General features: G+C 36.4%; 1 protein-coding gene across 1 annotated transcript; it reads left to right on the top strand.

The window, feature by feature from the left end:
- Window positions 1–5,516: 5,516 nt before the first annotated feature.
- On the top strand, window positions 5,517–24,665 carry LOC306859874 (biglycan-like). The gene is made up of 8 exons (XM_079401257.1): window positions 5,517–5,791; window positions 15,316–15,593; window positions 19,479–19,591; window positions 21,029–21,242; window positions 21,370–21,480; window positions 21,709–21,802; window positions 22,816–22,954; window positions 23,031–24,665. The coding sequence occupies exons 2-8, from the start codon at window positions 15,347–15,349 to the stop codon at window positions 23,226–23,228; spliced, it is 1,116 nt and encodes a 371-aa protein (XP_079257383.1). The 5' UTR covers window positions 5,517–5,791; window positions 15,316–15,346; the 3' UTR covers window positions 23,229–24,665.
- Window positions 24,666–25,632: the final 967 nt, after the last annotated feature.

Here is a 25,632-nt window from a genome sequence, read left to right as displayed (position 1 = left end):
ATTCTCATATGTTTTATGCGATATAAGTTAAATTCACAACTTTGGATGGAAACCTGGTTAATGAGTTAGGTATAGTGCAATGTATGTCACTGACGAAAAAGATATCATGATATACTCAGATGTTGCGAACAAGTGACCCCATCAACATCTTGAGTCTCAAATGTGTAGTCAAGACATAAAAAGCAGCAGGGCTTCTTCAAATGTGCATGATTCCTGGTGATCATTTTCCTGGAGGAGAGGTTAAATAACAGTGTGACTGGTCTGTTTGCAAAACACAATGCCTGTATTCTTGCAGCCGCATAAGGGAAAAAAATATTGTTAACGATATTGCAGAAAGACATGAGCTAAGGGTCTGAGATCCTCTCCAGCACACCAACGCCACAGAAACCCTGGTGTCCTTCCAGCTTTGTTAACGAAGTGACTTCTTAGGTCTTGGCGTTCTTTGTCCTGACGTTTTATTAGCAAGCATTAATGAAAAACATGCACAGCAATCAAAACAGCCTTTCGGGATGCTAAAGCCTTCCTCTCTTTAAGAAAACCTGTCTAATTCGTAGCACTCTCATACATAATCCTGAGCTTGCTGTAAAATACACAGTAGGTCAATTATTATTATTGTTCTCTTGTCGAGTCTTCTTAGGCTTCTATTTATAGAGACTTCTCCTCCTCATGAACAGTCTGTATAATCTGACAGCAAGCAGATTTCTGACAGACGTTTAGAGAGTCTAGTAATCCTACTTGTCTTGTACTTGGAGAACATAATTCATCTCCATTAGTCACTATAGACACACACACATATCACACTTAATGCTTTAATTAGCCAGTTCACTCAGAAGACACTGGCTCACAAAACTCACAGTAGCGTTACTTTATTAAACCTAATATTGATTTCAAGTTTTCAAGCAATAATTTTAGATATTTTACAGGACAACAAGGCAAAAAGTTTTATATATATAAAACAGTTAACGGTTTTCCATATAGCCAAAAAGCTGCCCTAGGACAAAAATACATACATCTGAAGTTCTTTTAAAGGCAGTACAGCACACAAACTCTGTTGTAGCAAAAAGTACAACAAACCAACACTTTCTCCAACTCCCAGCTGAGCATGTAATCACACAATTACCTCTAAGAACCACTGAGTTGGCCAGTGCAATTGGTTATCCGATCTGCACGCAGAATAACCACGATTTGACATAATTGTACAGTCATTTTGAAAACAGTGCTTTACTGTCTAAGAAAGTGGCCACCGCAACTAACAAAATTCATGGTGCTCATGGTCCTGCTGGGTTTTCAGATGACATCTGAGCGATTTTAGGGTGCATATTTGAGGGTGCATATTTCAATGAAACAAAAATGTAATTTATTCTTAAATCCTTCTGAACATCTTCCCCAGCAGCGTAATTTAAATGATATATACTCTGTTGTCCATCATGAGTTTCATATAGCATCACTGCAGGAGACCATCTATATGGTGGTATAACTGATTCAGAGATCCACTGTCGACTGGACTGACTAGTTAGATGGCATACGATGTGACTGGCTCAGATTCCTCCATATGAGAACAAGAGCACTGAGGGTACGTTTTGTCAACCCAGAGAAGAGCCGTCTTATCCTTCATATCCTCTTTGGCCCACAGACAAGCACTGTTCTTTCTTTATTCAGCCTCAAGCTGTTTTCACATTTAAAGCGGGCTCTTCCATGGAAGGCAAGGCTGGCCTTCACACATTCTCACAAACATGCAAAAACATCTCAGATTTTCTCTGATTTATTTTCTGTCTGATTAGTTAGTTACTTTTATTTAGAAGAAAAACTTTTTGTCAGTTGGATGAATTCCACAATTTAAAATTAAAAAATTCAAAGGCAAACTCAAAACAAATGTCTTTCGTCAATAGTTTATTTAAAAAAGAAAAAAAGTACAAAAAAATATAAAAATTTTATTGTTACATAAAGCTTAGAATACGAAATAAAGTCCCCAATAGTCATGGGGGGAAAAAAGACATTCAAATACTTGGCTAATGCTTACTGGGCTATAGAAGAATGAATAAGCATCAATGTTTTTTGTTAATGTGCTGTAAAGAAAACCAAATGCTGCCGGTGCAGTTTCGTCATATTCATTCATAGCTGTTCAAGAAGATGTCTATAAGATGTCTATTTTTGCACTCTTGACATACACCCTGTTATCACCCTGCAGTTCAATTTTGATGTGGGCTTAGTTTTAGAGTCCGTTTTTAAAACATTTCCAATGAAGAGGAGAAGCCTAATCTTCATTTGCGCGTGTGTGTGAAGTGCGGCGCTGAGGTGAAATAGCGGGGCAATTTGATAGCCCAATAATAATAGGCCGCCTAGTAATAATAATAATAATAATAATAATAGTAGTTTTATACATTAATAGGTGAATGAGCCTAAAATTTTCTTGACTATTTACAAAGACATTTGCTATATTCGATATCTCTGACTATCGTTGAGACATGATACTATCGTCTATCGGCACACAACCCTAGTGCTTACTGTAGCAGTTGCAGCACGTTCCGAAACCCTCCACCTTCCCCAGCTCCACCTGCATAGATCAGCTACGGGGCAATTCATAAATAATAATAATAATAATTTATTACATTTATATAGCACTTTTCTAAGCGCTTTACATTGTTAGGGGGGATCTCCTCATCCACCACCAGTGTGCAGCATCCACCTGGATGATGCAACGGCAGCCAAAGTGCACCAGCCATAGCCCACCGCACACCAGCTTATTGGTGGAGAGGTGACAGAGTGATGAAGCCAATCAGCAGATATAGGGATTGGTAGAAGACCATGAAGGTCAGAGGTCAATGGGCAAATGTGGCCAGGATGCCGAGGTCACACCTCTACTCTTTTCGAAGGACATCCTGGGATTTTTAATGACCACAGAGAGTCAGGAACTCGGTTTAACATCTCATCCAAAGGACATTGCTTTTTACAGTATATTGTCCCCATCACTATACTGGGGCATTAGGATCCACACAGACCACAGAGTGAGCACCCCCTAGTGGCCTCACTAACACCTCTTCCAGCAGCAACCTACTTTTCCCAGGAAGTCTCCCATCCAGGTATTGACCAGGCTCAACCGTGTTTAGCTTTGGGCAACCAGTCTTGGGCTGCACGGTGATATGGCTGCTGATCTACCATGTCAATGTGCTATACGGGGGTTATTTCATATATGTTATATGTGCAGCAGCACTATTTCTTACATGCTCACAGCAGCAGGAAGAATTGGCAGTAGCAAGTCTCGGTACATATACATGAGTTTGTTTTTTCATTGCAGCAGATCTGGAGAAATTTCCTCAGTTGTCCTCTCACATCAAAATCCACCAAGTTGACTGGATTACTTGTGAATTACTTGTGAATTATTGTGAAGTTTTTATCTGCTGTTTGGACGGCACCTATTCACCACACAGGATCCATTGGTGAGCAAGTGATGTGATGCAAAATTTCTCCAAATCTGTTATGATGAAGAAACAAACTCATCTACATTTTGGACGGCATGACGGTGAGTACATTTCCAGCACGTTCATTTTTTGGTGAACTATTCCTTTAACTTGCAGCTGCTTTAAATGCAGTGCTTCTACTTTTGTAATTCATTTTGGATAAAAGCATCTGCTTTTACCTTACATGTAAATGTTGAATCATATATACAGTATAGTCAAAAGCACCATGTTCAAAAATAAAATGCAGGTCTAAATTAATCTGTTTTAAGGTAAAAAGTCTAAGAAACTCTGTCCATCCGCATTGTCCTCTTTCTGCCCTTGTCCAGCGACAGCAGCTTCCTGTGTTTGTTATTAGAGGAGCAAGAAGGGGGCAGCAGCCCATAAACCCCCCCCACACACACACACACTGGACTGTGAACCCAAAGCATGGGGCATTCCATTACAAAGAGTGAAAAGAGAATGGAAAGAGTGAGAAAAGAGAACGCAAATTGTTCACGGTAAAAGGACATGTTCCTCACATCATTGCATTGCATCCATCCACAGTGTAGTTTTACTGACCAGCTTCATATACATTTCAGACTTAATATTGTTGTAGAATCGCACACAAAAAAGATGAACAGGACATCTCACAGAAAGATGAAGGCAGAGGAGATGAGTTCAGTGAGAAAGCGGACAGTCCATCATTCTATAAGATCTGAATGTGATGGAGCGGATGGGGCGCTTTCACTGTTAAACTAAAAGTATCCACACTGACTTTGTACCTCATTTCAAAAAGATAATTAGTGGCCTGTAGCATCAGGAAAATGTTTTTCCTTGATCGTCTTCAGAAAATCTACCAGTTTCTGTTCTCATTCCTCCAGCTGTAGTCAGTGAGTGGGCGCTGGCTGTAGAATTGACTAAATGCTGAAATGAATAACAGCGCAGGTTGCCAGTGGTAAATAGGAAACAGACCTGAAACACAGCATCATCATGAGCTAAACCGTGCTTTCTATAGCTCAGCATTACATGAATTAAATGAGCATATCCATAAATCATGATGAAGAAAAGTAGTACTCTTCAGTATTAGATTATGTAGCTCTCTACTGTCTAACGTTAGGGTGCATTTTAATGTAATCACTGATGTCCCCTTGCAGACTATAGCGTCCTGCCTGTAGTTTTCTCTGTGCATCTGAGTGAATATCTTTAATGCTACAGACTGTCTCCTCAGAAAGTGCCATACTTATGAAGCCACAGCTATGTGCATCTCCACAACAAGGTATCAATTAGGAATATCTAGATAGCTGAGAGAATGGAATAATGTCACAAAAAGTTTGACCTTTTGACATATTTATAAGATTTTTTTATTATTATTGCATTGCATTTTTCCCTCCATAAGCTTGTTGAAATATGCAATCTTTTGCTCTTAACTTCAAAGAAATTAAGTTTCTTATGAAATAGGGTTTGACAAGCAAAATTGATATTAACAACTAATGATTCATTAGATCTTGGATGAATTTCATTCACCTTTGGGCATTACATTCCTCAGAGTTAACCTGTCTAACTGATAATTATCTGTTCCCACAAAAGATCATCATTACTCGATATATATGACTGTAGACTGAGAAGAAATGTTCCAGTGATTATTAATAAAATTAAAACCGTTTAGCCTACTTTTTTTGTTACATGTAGCCTACAGTGTGCAAACATGTAATTATTAGGCTATATTTGCTAACTAATTAACATTTTTCATTTAGTAAAGAATCCCATTTGGAAGGTAAATAGAAATAGAAAATACCTGAATTAGCCTATCTGATAAGCACAAATATAGCAACATTAATTTATTGTGATTACAGTAACTAGCAAATGGTATTTTGGCGGAAAATTTACAGTTACGATGGTGACATTTTTGTCAGGACATCAGTGCTTGAATTGGAAATACACTTTTGAGGAACGCTTCATTTGTTGATTGCATTTGAAGGCGTGTAGAAAATCATTAACTCATGGAACTTCAGCTCTGTCAGAAATCGTTTCTTTAATGTGTTCTGCAATAAGTAGCCTACAAACAAGTGAGTGCGCATCACTGTATGAGAGCGGCCGGTTGGCTGAAGTTGTGGCACTGTTCAACCCACCCAAACGCGCGCGCCTGTGTGCGCCCATTTCCTCTGCGTGGAAACCAGTCCAGCTCTCCGCCTCACTGACAGATACAGGCTTGATGACCCGCGGGAGTTAGTTAAGACAGTTAAAACTAGAAGACCAAGTCACGCCGAAGAGAATATATGCTTTAAAGCCCAAATAACAAACGCCGAAGGCAAATACGGTCACAGGAGTGTGGAAATATTGCAGCCCAAAATAAGGTAGGCTAAGTGTTTGTTTTTATTTTTTATTTTGCGTTTATTGGTTATTTTGCTTGTGTTTTTTCTTTATTATTATTATGATTATTTTTTAATCATTATTATTTTTTCTCTCATTTTCATTTGGCTAATAGCTACCTACCCGTTTGTGATAGCTATCTGATATAAAGTTTCTGAACCACAGTACTTAAGCTTTAGTGAGCATTATACTCATGACACCAAAGCCTTGTGAAACCTCCTCGGATTAGATGTATGCATGCGCAAACTTGTTGCTCTCTGTTCATTCAGATGCACAGATGGGACGAAGGAGATGTCCTAAATGATGTCCTGGTGTTTGGGTGGTTAAAGAGTTAAGTTAAATTCAACGAAAGAGTTTTAGTTCATAAAGAAATACGCAAAATGTAAAGAAACAAGTAAAGATATACTTAGAATTAGAAAATGTTGCTTTATATTTATCTTCACCTGTCTGCTTTGTTTTTTAGTGGCATTTTCAATTACTTGCTTAGGGTTGTGTATCTATCTTTTGAATTTTGTCGATTCTGATTCTGCTTCTGCTTCTGCTTATCAATTTCTTTTCTTATCGAGTTCCAGTTTCGATTCCAAAGTGGTTAAAAAATGTTTTAGACATTTGTGACCCTGGACCACAAAACCAGTCATAAGTGTCAATTTTTCAGAATTGAGATTTATACATCATCTGAAAGCCGAATAAATCAGCTTTCCATTGATATATGGTTAGGATCGGACAATATTTGGCCGAGATACAACTATTTAAAAACTACTAAAAATCTGAGGGTGCAAAAAACTCAAAATATTGAGAAAATCGCCTTTAAAGTTGTCCAAATGAAATTCTTAGCAAAGCATATTACTAATCAAAAATTAAGTTTTGATATATTTACGGTAGGAAATTTACAAAATATCTTCATGGAACATGATCTTTACTTAATGTCCTAATGATTTTTGACCCATTTTTGACCCATGCAATGTATTTTTGGCTATTGCTACAAATATACCCCAGCGACTTAAGACTGGTTTTGTGGTCCAGGGTCACATTTAGATATCAAACATATTTATTCTGTGTCTCTTTTTGCAAAACATTTAATTGCTGCTCAATACCATGAACAAAAATCTGCAGACTACATAAAAACTGGACTGAATTAAGAGCTGTTTATGTGCAAAATAGAGCTGCACAATTCTGGATAAATTGAGACTTTTTTTTTGCTTGTTTGTTATGGAGGTTGTAGTTCTCTCACAATTCTGAGGAAAAAATGTTAGACAACAAAATCTCATGGAATTTGAATTGAATGATTCAATGACTCACTAAAGATTTTCTTGTTTCATTACTGGATGAATCAGTGTTTTTACAGACAAATACATTTTTAACAGTCCCTTTTCGCCACCTGAAAAGGAAAAAAAAAAAGAGATGCACACAGGAATTGATAAGTGAATTGAAATGTAAATTTTACAACAAGTATCTGAAGTATCCGATTCTGGAATTGGAATTGATTTCCTATTCCCAACCCTATTCTTGCTATTCCTTATTCTTCAATTTAATCAAACAGAAGTTATTTTCTGTCATAAAAATCTATCTATCTATCTATCTATCTATCTATCTATCTATCTATCTATCTATCTATCTATCGATCTATCGATCTATCGATCTATCTATCTATCTATCTATCTATAAAAAATATAGGTCTTTATTAAATCACCATTTAATAAAGTTACCACCTAAAAAAAAAAAAAATAGGTGGATGATGCTCATATAAAAACTTGTCAGTTTCTATCGGAATTACTATGATGTTTTATTATTATTTCTCATACGTTTCAAAGCACAAGTTTTGGGGCATCTCTGGCCTTTTCCATTTAATTTACCCTCACTTTCTCTTATTCAGTCTATCTCAGAATTCTCTATGTATAAAACTGTGGAAATAGCCAATATCTTAAAAAAAAAAAAAGAGACTGTTTCACACTCAATATAACTCTTTTAACAACCTGCTCTGTTGATCAGGTCTGCCTTCACTCTTTGTTGTGCCAGTCACCACATTCACGCAGAGCAGTAATAGACATTGCCAGGCAGAAGCTTTTTTAGGGACTGAAGTTAACAAATTATAGTCAAGCAAGTAGTTAATTCCTGCCAAGCGCAAAGAGCCCAGAACCACCCAATGGTTTGTCAGGAGAGAAAGTGTGAGAGAGAAAAGTAACGTGTGTGCATTCAACAGACAAAACGTCTCAACAATTTAAATGTTTGACTTTATTTGTGAGAAATCTTCATATAATTTTGATAGGTGACTTTTATTGGCTGTTGAACATTAAAAGCAAGTATGTCATTGGACTCCAAATCAGACAACATTTAATGTGTCAAAGCTGTTGTTTTGAAATAAATTCTTCTTTCTAACTAATGCAACAAACCACAAATTCACTGAGGTCATGTGAGTTCAGCTGGCTCCCACAGTTAGTGCAGTAAATTGAACAACTTCCTCCTCCCAACTTTGGTATGTCAGTTAGAGAAGTACCGTAATTTAACTCTCAACATTCAGCTTCTCATGATCAAGGCATTTTTTTTATAAAAAATCGCACTAGAAGATCTAGAGAAAAATATTTATGAAGTTTTCTTCTAAAGCAGTGTTGTCATATGTACCCCCACAGCTTCACAATCCAGAAATACTAATGCTGCGTTCCATTTACCTCAAAAGTTGGATGTTGGAGCTGGGAATGACGTCACACCGGAGTTGACCGCATTCCAGTACACAAGTCAAAAAACCAAGATGGATATGTCAATTTTTAGCAATACCAGTCAATAAAAACACATAAAAAACAGTATTTATCAGAGAAAATTCTGAAGTATTGTGTCCACAGAAAGAAGTTGGATATTGTGTGAATTTATTGAGACACAGACAAAGAGAAGTGCTAATAAACAATATATTACTACTGTTTAACTTAATGTTAATGCACTGAGCAGCTATGTTGGATTAGAACTCTGACTTGAGGGGGCATTCTGTACTAGGAACTCAGAATTTCCTACTTAAAAGTACAAATGGAATGCACCATAAATACCACATATTCTGCTATGAGTGTTATCAATGCATATTTGTAGACCTTAAATGCATTATGCACATTATGTGTTTATTCCATAAAAAGGAAAAGATGCCAGCATGGTGGTGCTTTGTTCCTAAATGAAACACTAAATCAGTTGAAGGGGGCGTTTTTTTAATTCCAAAAAACATGGAAGAAATTAAATGAAAAAACTGATTGTAATTGACGATGACAATAGACCTTAATCAGGTTAGACGCCATATTGAATTTAGTGAGGATGAAAACAAGCCTGTGAGGGATAGACTAGTCATTACAATGGCATGCACTTTTAAAGGTCCTAGATCACAGAATTTTCACAACTTTCAAACTGCTTTACAGTTTTGTCCACTGAAAGGTTTTTTTGTTGTTGTTGAGAAAGTCACTTAACACACTTTTCTTTTGTCCCTCACAGCCTGATTTTAATTCCTGCAAAAACTCAATATGGTGCTACCCTGACTAAGGTGAATTTTCGTATACCTTATAGTTTTCACAAAGCCTCAGTTAAACCTTTCTACTGATAACTGCCTAGTTATGAAACAAATCTCTGTACTGTTTGCTTTTTAACAAAACATCCTGTGAAGAGGTTAGGAGCAGATTTTGATGGTGCACTTTTTCATATTTCTGCACTCCTCTGATATTTTATCTTGTCTCTTGTCTCATTTATAGATTTCGGTTCATTGTATAGCTCAATGGCCGGCATGCCATAACCTTGGCTTTTAGCTTTTCAGGCTTAACTCTATGAATGAGTATTAAATACATACAGTACAAATCAGACATAAACACATGGCTCACAGTGTGCAGGGAAATTCCCTTTTTGGCTAATGTGTTAGTGTTGTGTTTTATTATTATTACAGTAATCATGAGAAACATGCTGCAGTGTTCAGAGAGATCTCTGTGTGGGCACTGCTCAGTCTCTGTCATTTCGGGAGAGGCGTCTGCTGTACGCTCTATTATTAAAATCTGACATTTAGTTAATTACTGTCTGTCTTTTTCAGAAACACCAGACTAGGTGGAGATTTAGAAATTAATTGTTTTAATGAAGAGAAAATACGTGTTGATGTTCAAGATCTAAATATTAAAGAACACTGTTTTATAAGTTTATTAGACAAAAAGAAGACAAAAGAAATGCAACCTCAACAGAAATCGAGCTTTATTTTTCCAGTGTTTAAAGATATATAATCACACTATCAGTTATTAAAAACAATTTATTACTCATCACAAAGTTTCTGCATTCCTCAAAACAAAATCAAACAAAACATCATAATGTTACTGCATAGAAGCCATGAACTAGTTAATCTCCACAAAACTATATAGTCAACTCTAAACGGAAGAACCTGTATTTTTAAGAATGTTTATACCTTGCTGGGGTAATGCTTAAATTTTACATTCACTGATTGTGTGCGTGTGTACATATGCCTTGTAAACTGAAACATTTTGTTTTGTAAATTTCAAGGCAGTGTTATGTTGGTGGCAGGCATAGAAGAGGTTTTGTCAAAATTGCTAGAGAATAATAATAATGCTAGGAAGCTATATTTTAAAAATACACAAATCAGTAATGCTTTGCTTATGCCATCATTGTTTGTAAAGATTATGTGTCAGAGGTTTGAAACAATTTAATAAAGAATATATTAATAAAATATGACAACTAATTAAATTTATATTTATTAATTTTAGAGACAACAACATTTTAAAATATACTGAAAGTGTATTTTTTTTTCTGGCACATAAAACAGTTTTTATATGCTTATAGATTGGGGTCAGTAAGTTTTTTTCTCTTTTCTTTTAGTTTTTTTTTTCCAGTAAGGACACTGTTAATTGATCAAAAGTGACAGCAAAAACATTTAGAATTTTTGACATTTCTATTTCTATTTCTATTCATCAAAGAATTCTAAAATAATTAAATAAAAGTACCCTTTTTTCAGCATTAATAATAAGAAATGTTTCTGGAGCAGCAAATCAGAATGATTTCTGAAGGATCATGTGACACTGAAGACTGAAGAAATGATGCTGAAAATTCACCTTTACCACCACAGGAATAAAATACCATTTAAAATGTATTAAAACAGAAAACACAATATTTCACAATACTGTTTTTATTGTATTTTTGATCAAATAAATAAAAAACCCAGACTTTTGAACAATATTATACAATATAATAGTTTGTTTAAAAAACTGTGGTGTGACCACTAAAATTTGTACTTTGATCCAACCGGAGCAGCTGAAAACGGCTGGTCCTTATATAGACATACAGTACATTTTAGCTAGGAGAATACAGCACTTTCACTTTGCTTCTGCCATCAGCTCTACCTCCACTTTCTCTTAATTTCTCTCACATGTCCATGTGACTTTAAGACTGACATTTTGAGTGATAGAAATAGAGAAATAGCTGTCTGCGTTCCATGTTGAGGAGTATGTGCTGTGTAATTAGCAGCAGAAGCAGTTGTTATGTCTAGGCCATACAATTCCTCAAGTCACCATTCTGGAGAGGACTGTGTCTTTAGACAGGAGTTATAAGTGCTGTGAGCTTTGGATTGCCCACTGATGTATTTGGCTAAGGCCATGGGATAAGATTATCTTTGTTTCAGCTAAAGTTTGTGTTTATCTGTCAAAGGCATTGGATGTATGTAGCTTTTGCTTATTGGCTGCTTTCATACAGTCCCTGTCTGGGATCACAACTATATTTACTAACAGGTCTGACTCAGATCTTAAAGTCTCACTAAATTATAAGTCACAGTTGTGGCTCTGGTTCATTTTGAATCAGACTTTGAATCAAAATGAAGTCAGTTTAATCAGTAAAGACTCTGAACTAATCAATTGACTGAGTGGATAGGTGAGTTTGAGGCTGTTTTGTGAATCCTTACTCATTATAAACAAGCGGTTCTTAAAGGGGACATCAAATTAAATTTTCACTTAGTTTTTTTAGCTTTTTTTTGCATTTAGTTCTGGCGTGTCTGCCAGCTCAGAAAAGCTAAAAAAAAATTTTAAATGAAAAGACAACACACAGCAGGTTTGTAATGAGCAGTAGCTCATTATCATTTTAAGGGACATGCACTGAAACGGCTTACTGTGAACACAGCTGTTATTTTAACCAAAGTATGTTACTGACTTTTCATGGAAACCCTAAAGAATCATACCAGCTTGTGGAAAATGGGTATATGATGTCCCCTTTAAGAGTCATTTGTTCATGAATCACATCCCCAGCTAACAGGTAACATTCTCAGAACTTTGACTAACATTGAGGCAAGGCTCTCTTGGAACAAACATTCTTCCAGGAACATTAACAGAATGTTAGGTCATTGTTATCAGGTCTTTAATAATGTTCTCAAAACATTAGCACAAAAACGTCATTTATGCGTTGTTCATGGAATGTTTTTTTTTCTTCGGTTTTAGTTGCACATTCGTCTAACATTTTTTAAAAATGTTACTACTTGTTTCAGAATGCTCAGAGAACATTCAAAAGTAAAGTTCCATAATGTTTACAATATAAAATGGAATACTTCCTTAATTTTTGCATAAAATGCTTTTAAAATATAAAAAACAGGATGTTCTGAATATTAAGAAAACATTTAGAAATACCTTTTTTATAAAACATTTACAAAATATTATTTGAATGTTTTTGACACACTGGCACGCATTTTAACAAAATGAAAATGGCAACGTTTTCCCAACTAGCTTGTACTGATTCTAAGACACTTTCTGTCGCATTTGTGACAATATTATTCCCAGTATGGCGGCCTGCATAGCTGTATTTAGCACTACAGCACAACCGTATTCTGCTGATGTGCGAACATAACTTTTCAGATCCCACTCAAGACACCTTGTTTTGTTGAGCAGCTTCTAATTAAAGAGTTTCTGCTTGGAACAGTATTTTATCCCATAAAAACGACACATATACTTACCCGTATTATGATACTTGTGTTCATAAATAACGCATATAGTTTTCAAACTCTTCCGTGAAGAGCAGGATGCAAGGACTTGTGTGTAATTGTGCCTCGGCCCTCTCCTCGCATTCCTCTGGCCAGTCCAAACCAGACCTTTTTTGGGGAGCGTGGTATAATTTAGCCGCTATTTTTACAAATGGGTACATTTTCTTCCCTGTTTGCTTTTATTCCAGGTCAGCAGCATAAAAAACGTCTGTCGCTTTCCCACGTGTTTGACATTAAAGTGAAAGATGGGCAGACGATATGAGAGGAATACACATAGTTGTTGGCATGTCAGGATGAAGAATGGGATTCCTTTGGATACTTAAGGCTTTAATGCCTACCTTGGAACTGATATTTAGTAAATGTTTGGATCAGCGACATATGGTCAGCTCTGAGAACTGTCAGGCACCATGACAAATTATTAATGTAAATGTCTGTCTGTAGTCATTTCAAAGATCTTTCTGTTGCCTCAGACCTAGACAACAAGCATGAATATTCACAGAAGATGATTGAGGAGTAGCCAAGGGGAACTGCAAAAGCATCCATGCTCATTATTCAGTTAATGGCACAGACGCTGTGTGAAATGGGAGGCATAAAGGACTCAACGGACACATTTACATGAACAACGTTTGTGTGGGATCCCTCTAAGCTTAATGGGAGTCTTTACTGTGAGTTTGCTATGCATAAATAGGAACTGAGGCTAGTTTTTTGACCTATAGGTGTCCCTCAATTCATTGTTAATCTTGGAATGACAAATGTTATAGCAGATATTATCTAACTTAGAAATAAACTAAAAATTTAGCTGATGGGAGGTCTTCTAGGATGCATAGGATAGAAAATACATATTATATTATATTACATTATGCTTACTGTAATGTTGTTACAGCAGACATTATCTAACTTCATGAAGTTCATGGGAGGTCTTCTTGGATTCATAGAATAGAAAATATATTATATCTTACTTATATTTATATCTTACTGTCTTAGTTGTATTTCTCTTAAAGTTGAGGACAAACACAAAAGACAGAGTTTAAGGAAACTTAAATTAACTTAAAGCTAGAGCTACTTTTGTGTAAAAATATTCTTCTGGGTAGTTTTTTCCATTGTATCCAGTAATTGAGACTGTTTATTTCCATTTGATTGAGTAACTGGGATTTTGAATGCTTTTCATACCTTTTCAATCTTCACTTCCTGACTTACAATGTTGTTGAGGGAACATATTTGAATGTGGCTGTAAATTGTGACGGGAAGACATTGAGTTTCTCTCTTGGGAAACATGACATTCTCTGACATCTGGCTCCTCTCACTCATCCACGTGTGTTTCTTCCCAGCATGTATAGGGAATACTATGGATTAAAGTGTTGCGGCTCACTTGTGAAGACAATCATCTATTATGGCAGTGAGATTTACTGAAATGTTTTCCACAGCTGGTTGGATTTAAAGGATAATTGCAATGTTATGTTGCTTGAGATATCACATTCAGTGTGAGGTATTAGAGTATGCATGATTCAGGGTTATAGTTCAGGATGCAGGTTGGCTTTAGGGTGTTGATTTGGGTTTAGAACAGGTGTTAGCTTTGATTTTAGGCCTTGGTTAGATCAGGTTCAACACACGGGCCTAGGTTAAGTCAGAAACTAACAGATGGGGGGTATGTGGCTGAACAGGGTTTGTGGTTTAGGTTACAGGCCCATGTTTAGGGTATCAGCATTGGTCCTCTGGTGGGGTTCTGCAGACCCCAAATCCTTAACCACATCTTAGCCCCAAAATGTCTGGTGACGTCACAGGACTCAGCTGGAAGACATTGAGAAAAGACATCATGAGTGGCTCCCCACCCTTTTAGTCACACACACAAACAGGGACTGTCAGAAATAGCCCCTCCTACCTCCTTCCTGTCTAATGAATGGCTTGTTTTAAGATATGTTTTAAGAAGGTCAGTTTGAGTTTTTCCAGCACCACACACCCTCTGACCAGACCTGTCCTACAGACACAGACTCACCGCTTGTCTCTTTCGTTTCCCCTTCGCTTCATTTTTTTTAAATGTCAGCAGATGATACAAAGGATGAACTGACATGTTTTTTAACATCAAACAAACTTTTTTATGCATTTTCTAATAATAGTACTTTTGAGTAATGTTTACATGTCCATGTCAAAGCTTTTAGTATTTCTCAGGGAGGGCATGTCCAGTGCTGAATGATGTATTCATATTCAGATGGCAATGTTACAATATTCTCCCAAACCTCCAAATAACAACCTAGTTCCATCCTGTTCCTTTGATGTATTTTGTGAAATCTGTTGTAATTATTATAAACAGAACTGAGGAAATGGGTTATGGGCTGAACTTAAGAGAGGACATAGAGTCTTATTAACATTGTCCCTTATTAATAATTAACACGTTCAGCTCCCAACAAAGTAAAAGCTCTGTGTGTGTGAAAGTTTACACACTCAGAACAGGATACATACAGTTACATATAAAACAGTTATGTCCAATGAAATAAACAATGATTAATCTCTTTTTGTCTCTTCCTCACGCAGCTCTCTGTGTGTGAGTCTCTGTATCTCAGCGATGTTCTCCTGCCGCTCTTTCCTGCTTCTGCTGCTCAATGTCTGCAGCCTGACTGCTCCATCATTGGCTCTGCCCTTCGAGCAGAGAGGATTCTGGGACTTTGCTATGGATGGAGAAATGGGGGATCTGACGATGGTAATGATGAGAGATGAAGAGGGTTCAGCTGTGGAGGAGCTGCCGCCGGATGTGTCTTTATGCCCCTTTGGTTGCCAATGTCAGCTCAATGTGGTGCAATGCTCAGACCTAAGTGAGTATCTATCTATCTATCTATCTATCTATCTATCTATCTATCTATCTATCTATCTATCTATCTATCTATCTATCTATCTATCTATCTATCTATCTATCTATCTATCTATCTATCTATCTATCTATCTATCTATCTATCTATCTATCTATCTATCTATCTATCTATCTGTCATTAACAATAATGACACAGTGAAATTACATTGTTGGAATCACTTTGAGAGTGATTTTTCCAGCTGATGAATGATACAAACTTTGACAGCCAATCAGAATCCTTGAACATTTAAAGCGGCAGATGACAAACCAACAACACAGGCTTATAATAAAGGATATTGTCTGTTGGTGTGGGCGCCAATATAGTCAGTGTTACAGTTATCTTCTAACATATATCTAATATATAATAAAATATTGTTCTTGGTGTGAATGGGCTAATAATCATTAAACATATTTACAGTAACTATACAACAGTTCATAAAATCTTTAAATTGTTTCAATTCAATATTGAAAGAATCTTATAGAGACTGTTTGATAGCCCTCACCCAAACAGGCAAAAACAGTCGTTTATGAACATGTCTGTTTGTTGTAGCTTAGTCTCCAAGAAAACTCGGGCTTGAATGGGAAACAATTAAAAATGCTTCTGTAATTTTCCATTGAGCTGTAAGAGAGGCTGTGTGTTGTTTTTATGACACACACAGGGTGTTTTACAGGAAGACAGTGTAAGAGAGATAGACAGGGAAAGTGAAAAGGAATGTGCGAGGGAGAAAGAGAAGTGATGAAGATTTGGAAGCCTTTGATGAGTGTTTGTTTATTTCAGAAGGCCAAAAATAGTCCTGGGTTATGTCTTGTCAGCAGCACATCCACAAAAGTGGTAATTTAGGCCTAAAATTTAAGTTTTTTTTTACAGGGGCCACTTCATTTTATTGTGATTGCTTTTAGAAGGTCTTGTTTTCTTTTCCACGGATAGGAAATAACAGACCTAAAATCAAAGAGGAAACTGTTAACTGAACTGATTGGTTAAACCATTTACTCTCATCTTGTTGGACCTTTTTTTCATTCAAATGAATGTTATGCTTTTCAGCGATCACTCAGTTTGCAAATCTAAATACTTAAACTGCGGATGGACAAACAAATGTACAAGAATGATATAAACACAAAACAAACAAGCCAACCACCATGTATGTGTGCACCCATAAAGCAGTGGTGGAACTTGACTAGTATGTGGGAAAGTGAGAAGGCCTGGTTTAGATGCAGTCTCCAGAAATTGGCTAAAACCTTATATTTCTGACAAAATTTAGCCAGTTTGTGTATTTTTTCTGCATGGCACCAACAGCACCCATTGAAGCTCCGCTGTAACTCTATAGTCATACTTACGGATAGACACGCTCTTTCATTCTCACGCCAAGTTTGCTCAAGTTATGATCCTCATAGAACATTTACAGCCATTGAACTGTCAGAAGCAACAAGAACTTTGGAATTTGGAGTTATTATTATTTTAATTATATGTATTCCATTTTAGTTTGTGCGTGTCTGACTATGTTTGCATTTGTGCATGAATGCTTTATGCCATGTGATTTGGTCTTTGCAAGTGTTTTTGTTTTCGCAAAATGTTATTGCATCTTTGTTTATGCTTGTGGATTTGATATAAAAATCGAAAAATACAGCCCTTGCTTTAGGCGGTTCTTTCTATGCTTCCTCCCACTGTGATGAAGGTTTACTTATAATACATTGATCCGTGCACTGCATTATTTTCTTTCGTATCTGGAAGTTATACTGCCATGTAGGCTGTAATTGAATTGATGGCGATGCTTATTCATTACAGATGTTCATAATTTTGTATATATTTAGGTGGTTATGTGCCTTTTTCATAAAATATGTTTCTACTAGCGGGTGTAGATGTGTACAGAGCTGTGGTTTGGGGGGCTGCGATGTGCTGTGCTCTGGGGTTTGGCATTGTGTTTGTCAGCGGTCGACTGGTTAAAGTCACTGAGCACTTGTTGGTTTGAGTGGCAGGTGGGCAGATGGCTTAGAAAAACTGTTGTAAAAGGAAAACAGGAAAGATCTTTGACTTGAGCTTATAGTATATTGGCTTAAAATGGCTTGAACTCATATTCTATAGGATAATTTCTTTTGTTTTGTGTACAAGCACGAACCTCATAACTGATTAAAATTCTTAGGAATTAAGTTTTAAAATAATATTTATTGCTCATACATGATTTTCTGCTATAATCATGCAGTATTTTATCCCCATTAGACCCCAAAACAGTTCTGTTGATTAATCAAATTAAGGGGTGCTCTATTCAGTGCTTGATTATAAATTCTAGTATTCCTCATATTATTTGCATAAAATTACAAAGCAGATCAATGCAAAGACTGCATAATTTATTTGTTTAAAAATACAGGAAAAACTGTAATGTGAAATATGATTACAATTTGAAGTAACTATTTTCTATATAATTTTTTTTAAAATGTAATGTATTCCTGAGATGCAAAGCTGAATTTTCAGCAGCAATTCAGTCTTTAGTGCCACATGATCCCTCAGAAATGTTGATTTGACATTTCTTATTATTTTCAATGTTGAAAACGGTTATGATGATTAATATTTTGTGGAAACCATGATACATTTCCCCCCCAATTTTTTTAAAGAAATAGAAAGCTCAAAATAACAGCATTTATTTGACATACTGTAGAAATCTTTTGTGATATTAAACATGTCTTAATGTGTCAGTCATTTTTGATTAATTTAAAGCATCTTTGATGAATAAAAGTATTAATTTCTTTAAAAAAAATTATTATAAACATCTTGTTTTGCATGTTCTACACTGTATTAGACTGATATCACAGCATGCTGAAAGGTTCCCTACAAAACATATGCGACACTTGGTATCAAAGTTTGTGTTCAGTGTACATTGAGAATGTAAATCGCCCCAGGTTCACTTGACATTTGCAAAAATGTAAATTCCAAACAAAAAAAATGAAAAGCTAATGTGATGTTGGCAGTTCCCTAGATCTGAATAAGGAACATATTAAACACTACAACACAGAAACACAAAAGTCTTTTCTATGAAAATGCTGAGTTGATTAAGGTATCCAGAAGTTGTTTTTTCACTAATGAAAACAAGTCAAAATGACTTTCTGTGATAATTGACAGCAGGCCACAGATGCTGTCTGTAGAGATTACGTTTTAATTATTTAATCCAAAATATATCAATATGTTCCTTTGATATGCTTAATATCTCAATGATTTCACTTTTCGCTCTTGCTGGAAGCTAGATGGCTTGGCAGTTGTGGTTCTCAAGAACATTATAATTGGCTGGAAGGCAACAGAGGTTGAACCCAGCCTAGTATAAATTATTGGGCTCTGCTGGAAATCATCATGAATCACTGGCCTGATTTAGAATCTTGGACACTTTACTGTTAAAACAGACACAATGCTGGATTTGTGCTTTGATGTGGTTCTGCTGGAGTTTACATATAGTTTTGTGATGTGGTCCATGTGTGGCAAAAAACCCAAATGATTTTTAAAGTGCACATTTAAAGTGCTGGCAGAACATCCTCAGGTCACCCGCCTCTAATATAAAGATAAACTAATGCAAATATAAACCTGCCACAGAATTGCAAATGCCCATTAAGCACTCATTTGGCCACAATAACTGGTTTCTATCTAACTAAATATCTTGTCAAAGACATGCTGTAATTGTTAAGATTTTCAATTGTATTCACTATTTCATTTTGTTATTTTGATGTTGAATAAGAAACCCTGTCATGGGGAAATCCAGACCAGATGGTGAGCTAATGGTCTCTATGTACAGACATTTGTATACAGATCTGTAAGCTCTATATCATACAAGCTTTAAATTAGCTGTAAACATTTTGTCTTCATGTTTAGATTTGATTGTAGTGCCCAAGGAAATTCCCAGAGACACCAAACTCCTTGACCTACAGAACAACCGCATCACAGAACTGAAGGAGAATGACTTCAAAGGACTTACAAACCTTTACGTAAGACACTGATGGTGATCAAAGAAATGAGAACTAGAGAGGGTGAAGGTCAAGCAATAAATGCTATGTTAAAGGGATAGGTCACCCAAAAATGAAACTTCTGTCATTAATTGCTCACCCTCATGTCATTCCAAACCCGTAAGACCTTCATCCATCTTCAGAACACAAATTAAGATATTTTTGATGAAATCTGAGAGCTTTCTGACCCTGCATACACACTAATAACACAACTACCATGTTCAAGGCCCAAAAAGGTAGTAAGGGCATCTTTAAAATAGTCCATGTCACATCAGTGGTTCATCCTTCATTTTATTTTATTTATGATGCAACCATGCGTTGTGGTACTCGCATAAAACGCACAGCGAAGACTGACACGGAAGAGAAGAAATTGTTGAATAAAGACGTTAATTTTCTTTTCTTCCTGCACAAAAATTATTCTCATAGCTTCAGAAAATTACGGTTGAACCACTGATGTCACATGGACTATTTTAAAGATGCCCTTACTACCTTTTTGGGCCTTGAACATGGTAGTTCCCTTGCTGCAGGATCAGAAAGCTCTCAGATTTCATCCAAAATATCTTAATTTGTGTTCCGAAGGTGGATGAAGGTCTTACAGGTTTGGAACAACATGAGGGTGAGTAATTAATGACAGAATTTTCATTTTCGGGTGAAATAACCCTTTAATAATGGGATAAGTGAGAAAAAATTAATATAGATGAGGCTGAATGTAAAATAAATGGTGTTCCTCAAAACGCTAACATATTATTGAAAACGAAAAGTTCATAATATTGTAAATTTATGAATGGTTTCTTGTGCTGTTCACTGATGTGTGCCAATCTCACAGCCTGATATTTTTGTTGTTGTTTTTATTCGCCATTGGCTGATGCAGCCCATCAAGCTCCATATAAGCTAAATATGCCGCTATTTACTTTAATGCTGTAGATTTAGATGTACATTTAGATTGAATATTTACATTTCAACATTAATATTTAAGATTTTTATTTTATATATTTTACATAAGAAACAACGAGACAAGCATGTTTTGGCTAACTCTTGAAAAATTGGTCTGTCATTTGCTTTACGTTTGGCACTCTGTGCAAAACAGCCTGACAGGAAGTCTCTGAAGAAGAATGCTCCTGTAGTTCGGGAAACACACGCCGGTGCCAAACAGAATGTTTTAGTTCCCTTCTTAGAACTCATATTATCCCCAATATTTATCCCTAATATTTACTCAGCCTCTCTTACCAAACACAATATTTGACATGGCCTGTAAAAGAAGAAGAAGAAAAAAAAGAACAAGACATTAAGTTATAGCATCATTTATAAGTCATTTGATTTTGTGTACATATTTAATGCTCATGGTCAAGCTATTATTATTAATCATGTCTTAATGACTTTCCATGAACCAAATGCTAACGTCTTCCTGTCTCCCGCCAGGCTCTGTCACTGGTCAACAACAAGATCTCCAAAGTCAACCCGCGAACCTTCGCACCCCTTCTACACTTAAAAAAGCTTTATTTTTCCCGTAACCTCCTGACAGTGGTACCCAAGAACCTTCCCCCATCCCTGGTGGAGCTGCGCATTCATGACAACCGTATTAAGAAGGTTGCAGAAGGAACGTTCTCTGGTCTGGGCAGCATGAACTGCATTGGTTTGTATGCGCGGTCGCCATTATGTGGTATAGAGGTTACAGTCTGACCAAACCATTTCCTTTTTTAGATGGAGCCTGCTGGTTTTTGTGATGGGATATTCTGTCTGATGTTGAATGCTTCTTATAGAGATGGGCGGAAATCCTATTCAGAACAGCGGCTTTGAGCCTGGCGCTTTTAAAGGCCTGAAACTCAACTACCTGCGCATTTCTGAGTCCAAACTCACTGGAATACCAAAAGGTGATTCTTTAGAATAATCAGAAAAGTCATTAAAGAGTGAACATTATTCTCACATTTATTTTCAGAAAGAACATTTGGATAATTACTCTGTGCAGTTTCTCACTTGAATAAGCTTTAGGAATATCTTTGGACACAAATCACAATTTGCATGAGTTTTAATGTAATGTTAAGAGCAGAGACGTAGTGCTACTTCCAGCTATATAATGATGAATGTTCCTCTCCTTCCAGACCTCCCTGACAGTCTTCACGAGCTCCACTTGGACAATAACCAGATCCAGGCTATTGAACTAGAGGACCTGAGCCGCTATAAACACCTGAACAGGTGAAACCACTCATAACTCTCCTGCACTCCAACACACAACATGCCTTCTCCTAGCCTGTGGGCTCTCTATAAAGCAACAGCGCCACCTGGTGTATGACATTTTAATGATGTGTGGGGGGGGGGGGGGGGGGGGGGGGACAAAATATTTACCATAAGTTCAGTTTGTAGAAATAAAATTCTCTGTTATAATCATCTTTATACAAAGTTTGGTAAAAAAAAAAAAAAAAAAAAAAAAAAACCCATCTTAAACTAAAAATGTATTGGTGATTTAAAAAATCAGTTGTTTTTGCCCATGCATGTTCATTCATGTCTTTTTAGTTTTTCAAAGAAATTGAGTCCCGATTTCCTCAACCGAGGACATAGCATAACTTATTAATGAAATACAATTTATTATTATTATATATATATTTTTTTTACATTATTTTAAATGCTCTAAACAATTTAAAGACATTAAAAAATATATTTTTTTCCTAAAACTTTTTTCTCAGGTCTTAAGGGCTAGAGATGCCTGAGTGATGGCAGTTACAAATTTACTGCTTAATGTACCCACAATGGCTCATTTCATTGTCAGCAAGTACTGCAGCTGTTTTGATATAAACTTGACAAATGACTTTAAGAATTTTCTTAGTATTATTTATTTATTATTGTATCTCTTACACAATCTGTATGTTATATGGGATGAAAACATAAAGGAATTAAATAAAACAAACAAAAAAAAATCATTATACATGATTAAAGCAAACTTTAACTAAACTGAAGTTAAAAACCAAAATAATTGTGAAATAATAACCCTGATATTGGTCTAACTCATGCAAATCTCTTTTTGCAGAAAAATTCTGCATGTGCTGGATTTTTATAGTGTAGCTTGTCCTTTGGGGCTGCAGTTGACCCAGTGCCTTTTCACAGTGTTTCCAGTCTATTGTGTTTCCACCTCACTAGATGCCTGTCACAATGTGTGCGGCCCATCTATTGTCTGTTGCTTATTCATTGTTGTGCTTGTGCTTGTTTGCCAGATTGGGTCTGGGTTTCAACCACATCCGGATGATTGAGAACGGCAGCCTATCATACGTCCCTAATCTCAGGGAGCTGCATTTGGAAAACAACCGGCTGACCCGCATCCCCATGGGTCTGCCAGACATGAAGTACCTGCAGGTGCGAGATATTTAACATGAACAAAAAGTGTCCCATTCACACATGCACGATCATTGATTTTTGCTTTGTTTTTCAGGTGGTCTACCTTCATTCCAACAACATAAGTCGAGTGGATGTTAATGACTTCTGTCCTCGGGGTTTTGGCATGAAGAGGAGCTTCTATAATGGCATTAGCCTCTATGGCAACCCGGTTAACTACTGGGAGGTGCAGCCTGCCACCTTTCGCTGCGTTGGAGACCGACTGGCCATTCATTTCGGAAACTATAAGAAGTAGAGAATGGATGAAAAGAGAGATTTGGAGATAAATGGCAATGCTGGAATTGAAACAGAACAGAAAAAACTTGGAGAAAGTGGGCCAAAATGGTGTCAACAAACAGCGTTTGCAAATCATTTTCATTATGTATCTTTGGATGTATTTGTTTATGAAGTCTAAAGGTTCACACCAAGTATGTTAACTATAATGATAAAGATATAGTTTTAAAAATTAAATGAAATTTAAAGAATAAAATTAGAAGTATAGCACAGTCCACACCACAACTATAGCGATAATTTTTGTTGGAATCACTATCAGGCCAATTTTATTCAGCTGATGAATGATAAAAACATGACAGCCAATCAGAATCCACATTTTAAAGAGCTCAAGTATTTAAAGAGGCAGACGACAAAACTGCAGCATCCATATAATAAACAGAATGTTATCATCTGTTGGTGTGAATGCTAATATAGTTATTGTTATCTTTATAGTTATTGTTCTTGATGCAAATAGGCCTGAAAGAGAAAAGGAAGGAGCAATAAAAATAAGTAATGGAAACTAAGTAAAGAAATTTGATCTCTTACAACTTGCTCAAAACCATAATAATGTGGTGTTTTACAGTAAAGTATTAACATTATCAGTTCACTTTTTAAGGGCTCTTTGTTTGCTTGACATCTTTATAATGATATTATTGATATGTACTGTTATATTGTTATTATTTTATATTAGTTTATGTTGTTTTTAACAGTGAAGTTTGGATGGGATGTTGAAATGGGAAGGTTAAATCTAGATGTTAAATTCATGGTGCTTATAATAAGTTTATCTGTGTTGTTTGTAAAAATTGTAGCTTGCCTTTTTTCCCTTTTTTGCCTTGCTTCCTTGCTTCAGGGGTCTTATTGTTGTGGGAGTGGAGGAACTTTACACCGACACAATATAATTATGTCGTCGAGTTTTATTCAGCCAAATGCCTCATTCTTTTACCCAGCCCTTTTGGGTTCGAGGCTGATTCAGAAAAGGATTGTAATGCTATGTGTTTTGCACATTTTCTCAATGAATTCCAAATCTTTTCTTTGTAGCGTGTTGTTTTTCTCATGTTTCCTTTGGCAGTGACTCTGCATGCATTTACGCTAGTGTGCCGCACACTACTGCATGTTCCAATAAAATATCTTTCAGCTTGACTTCAGGAGCAGAAGTGGTGTACCATCATGGTTTGAAAGCTGTGACTAATAAAACTTGAGTTAACACGAGTTTAATGAGTTCAGTGAAATAAAACATTTGCAGTGCTCTGCTTGTTAAACAAGAATGTCTCATCTTTTCTCAATAAAGCCAAATATTGATTGATTGCATTATCAAGCACAATGTCAATGGGTCACTCTATATGTTGCAAACCATGTCAGAGAAATTCAAGATTTTATACATAAAAATAAAACAAAATTATTAAAACATTGTGTGAGATGTATTTACGTATCTGAGTATTTCTTGTATGATTAAGTTTCTGTATACACTATATGGACAAAAGTATTCAGACACCTCTTAATTACTGAATTTAGGTGTTTCAATTGCCGCATAAAATCAGACACCCAGCCATGCAGCCTCCATTAAAATTTGCAGTAAGTCAGTTCATTAAATTTCATAATACAGTTCATGAAATTTCATCCCTGCTAGATATTCCATAGCCAACTGTGGAAGGATTAGGAATAGCAGAGGACCAAATAAAGTCACAGTTCCAAACTTCCACTGGTATTATAATCACAAAACTGTGTGGCGGGAGCTTCATGGAATGGGTTTCTATGGCTGAGCAGCTGCATGCAAGCCTCATATCACCAGGTACAATGGCAATCATTGGATTGAGTGGTGAAAGAGAATGGCACATGCCACTGAACCCTGGAGCAGTGGAAACCTGTTCTGTGAGACTCACGTCTCTCTGATTGGCAGTCTGATGGGCAAGTCTGGGCTTGGCAGATGCCAGAAGACCGTTACTTGCCTGACTGCACTGTGTCAAATGTAAAGTTTGGTGGAGGAGGGATAATGGTATGGGGTTGGGCTAAGCCTGTTATTTCCAGTGAATTCATTTTCTGAATGCTTCAGCATGTCAAAATATTTTGGACAATGCTATGCTTCCAACTTTGTGGGAACTGTTTTGGAAAAGCCCTTCTCTATTCCAGCATGACTGTGCCCCAGTGCACAAAGCAATAAAGACTTGATGAGTTTGATGTGCAACTGATAGAACATATTTGGGATGAACTGAAACAGAGATTGTGAGTGTACCTGATCTCACAAATGCTTTACTGGATGAATGGGAGAGCTGTTCATTTACTTCCCTCATCTCGAACCCAAAAAGAATCGAACCCACAACCTTTGGGTTACAACAAGTCAGACTCTCTAAGGGACAAAAGTATCAGGACACACCCAATTAGGCCACATC

Source organism: Barbus barbus (assembly GCF_936440315.1).
Source record: "Barbus barbus genome assembly, chromosome: 40".
NCBI lineage: Eukaryota > Metazoa > Chordata > Actinopteri > Cypriniformes > Cyprinidae > Barbus > Barbus barbus.
Note: the sequence above shows the minus strand (reverse complement) of the source record. Positions and strands in the feature narration are given on the sequence as shown.

Coding starts and splice junctions, on each gene's coding strand:
- LOC306859874 (XM_079401257.1), top strand. CDS start 15,347: ATGTTCTCCTGCCGCTCTTTCCTGCTTCTGCTGCTCAATGTCTGCAGC. Junction 21,243..21,369: donor GGGCAGCATGAACTGCATTG/GTTTGTATGCGC, acceptor TGCTTCTTATAG/AGATGGGCGGAAATCCTATT. Junction 21,481..21,708: donor ACTCACTGGAATACCAAAAG/GTGATTCTTTAG, acceptor CTCTCCTTCCAG/ACCTCCCTGACAGTCTTCAC.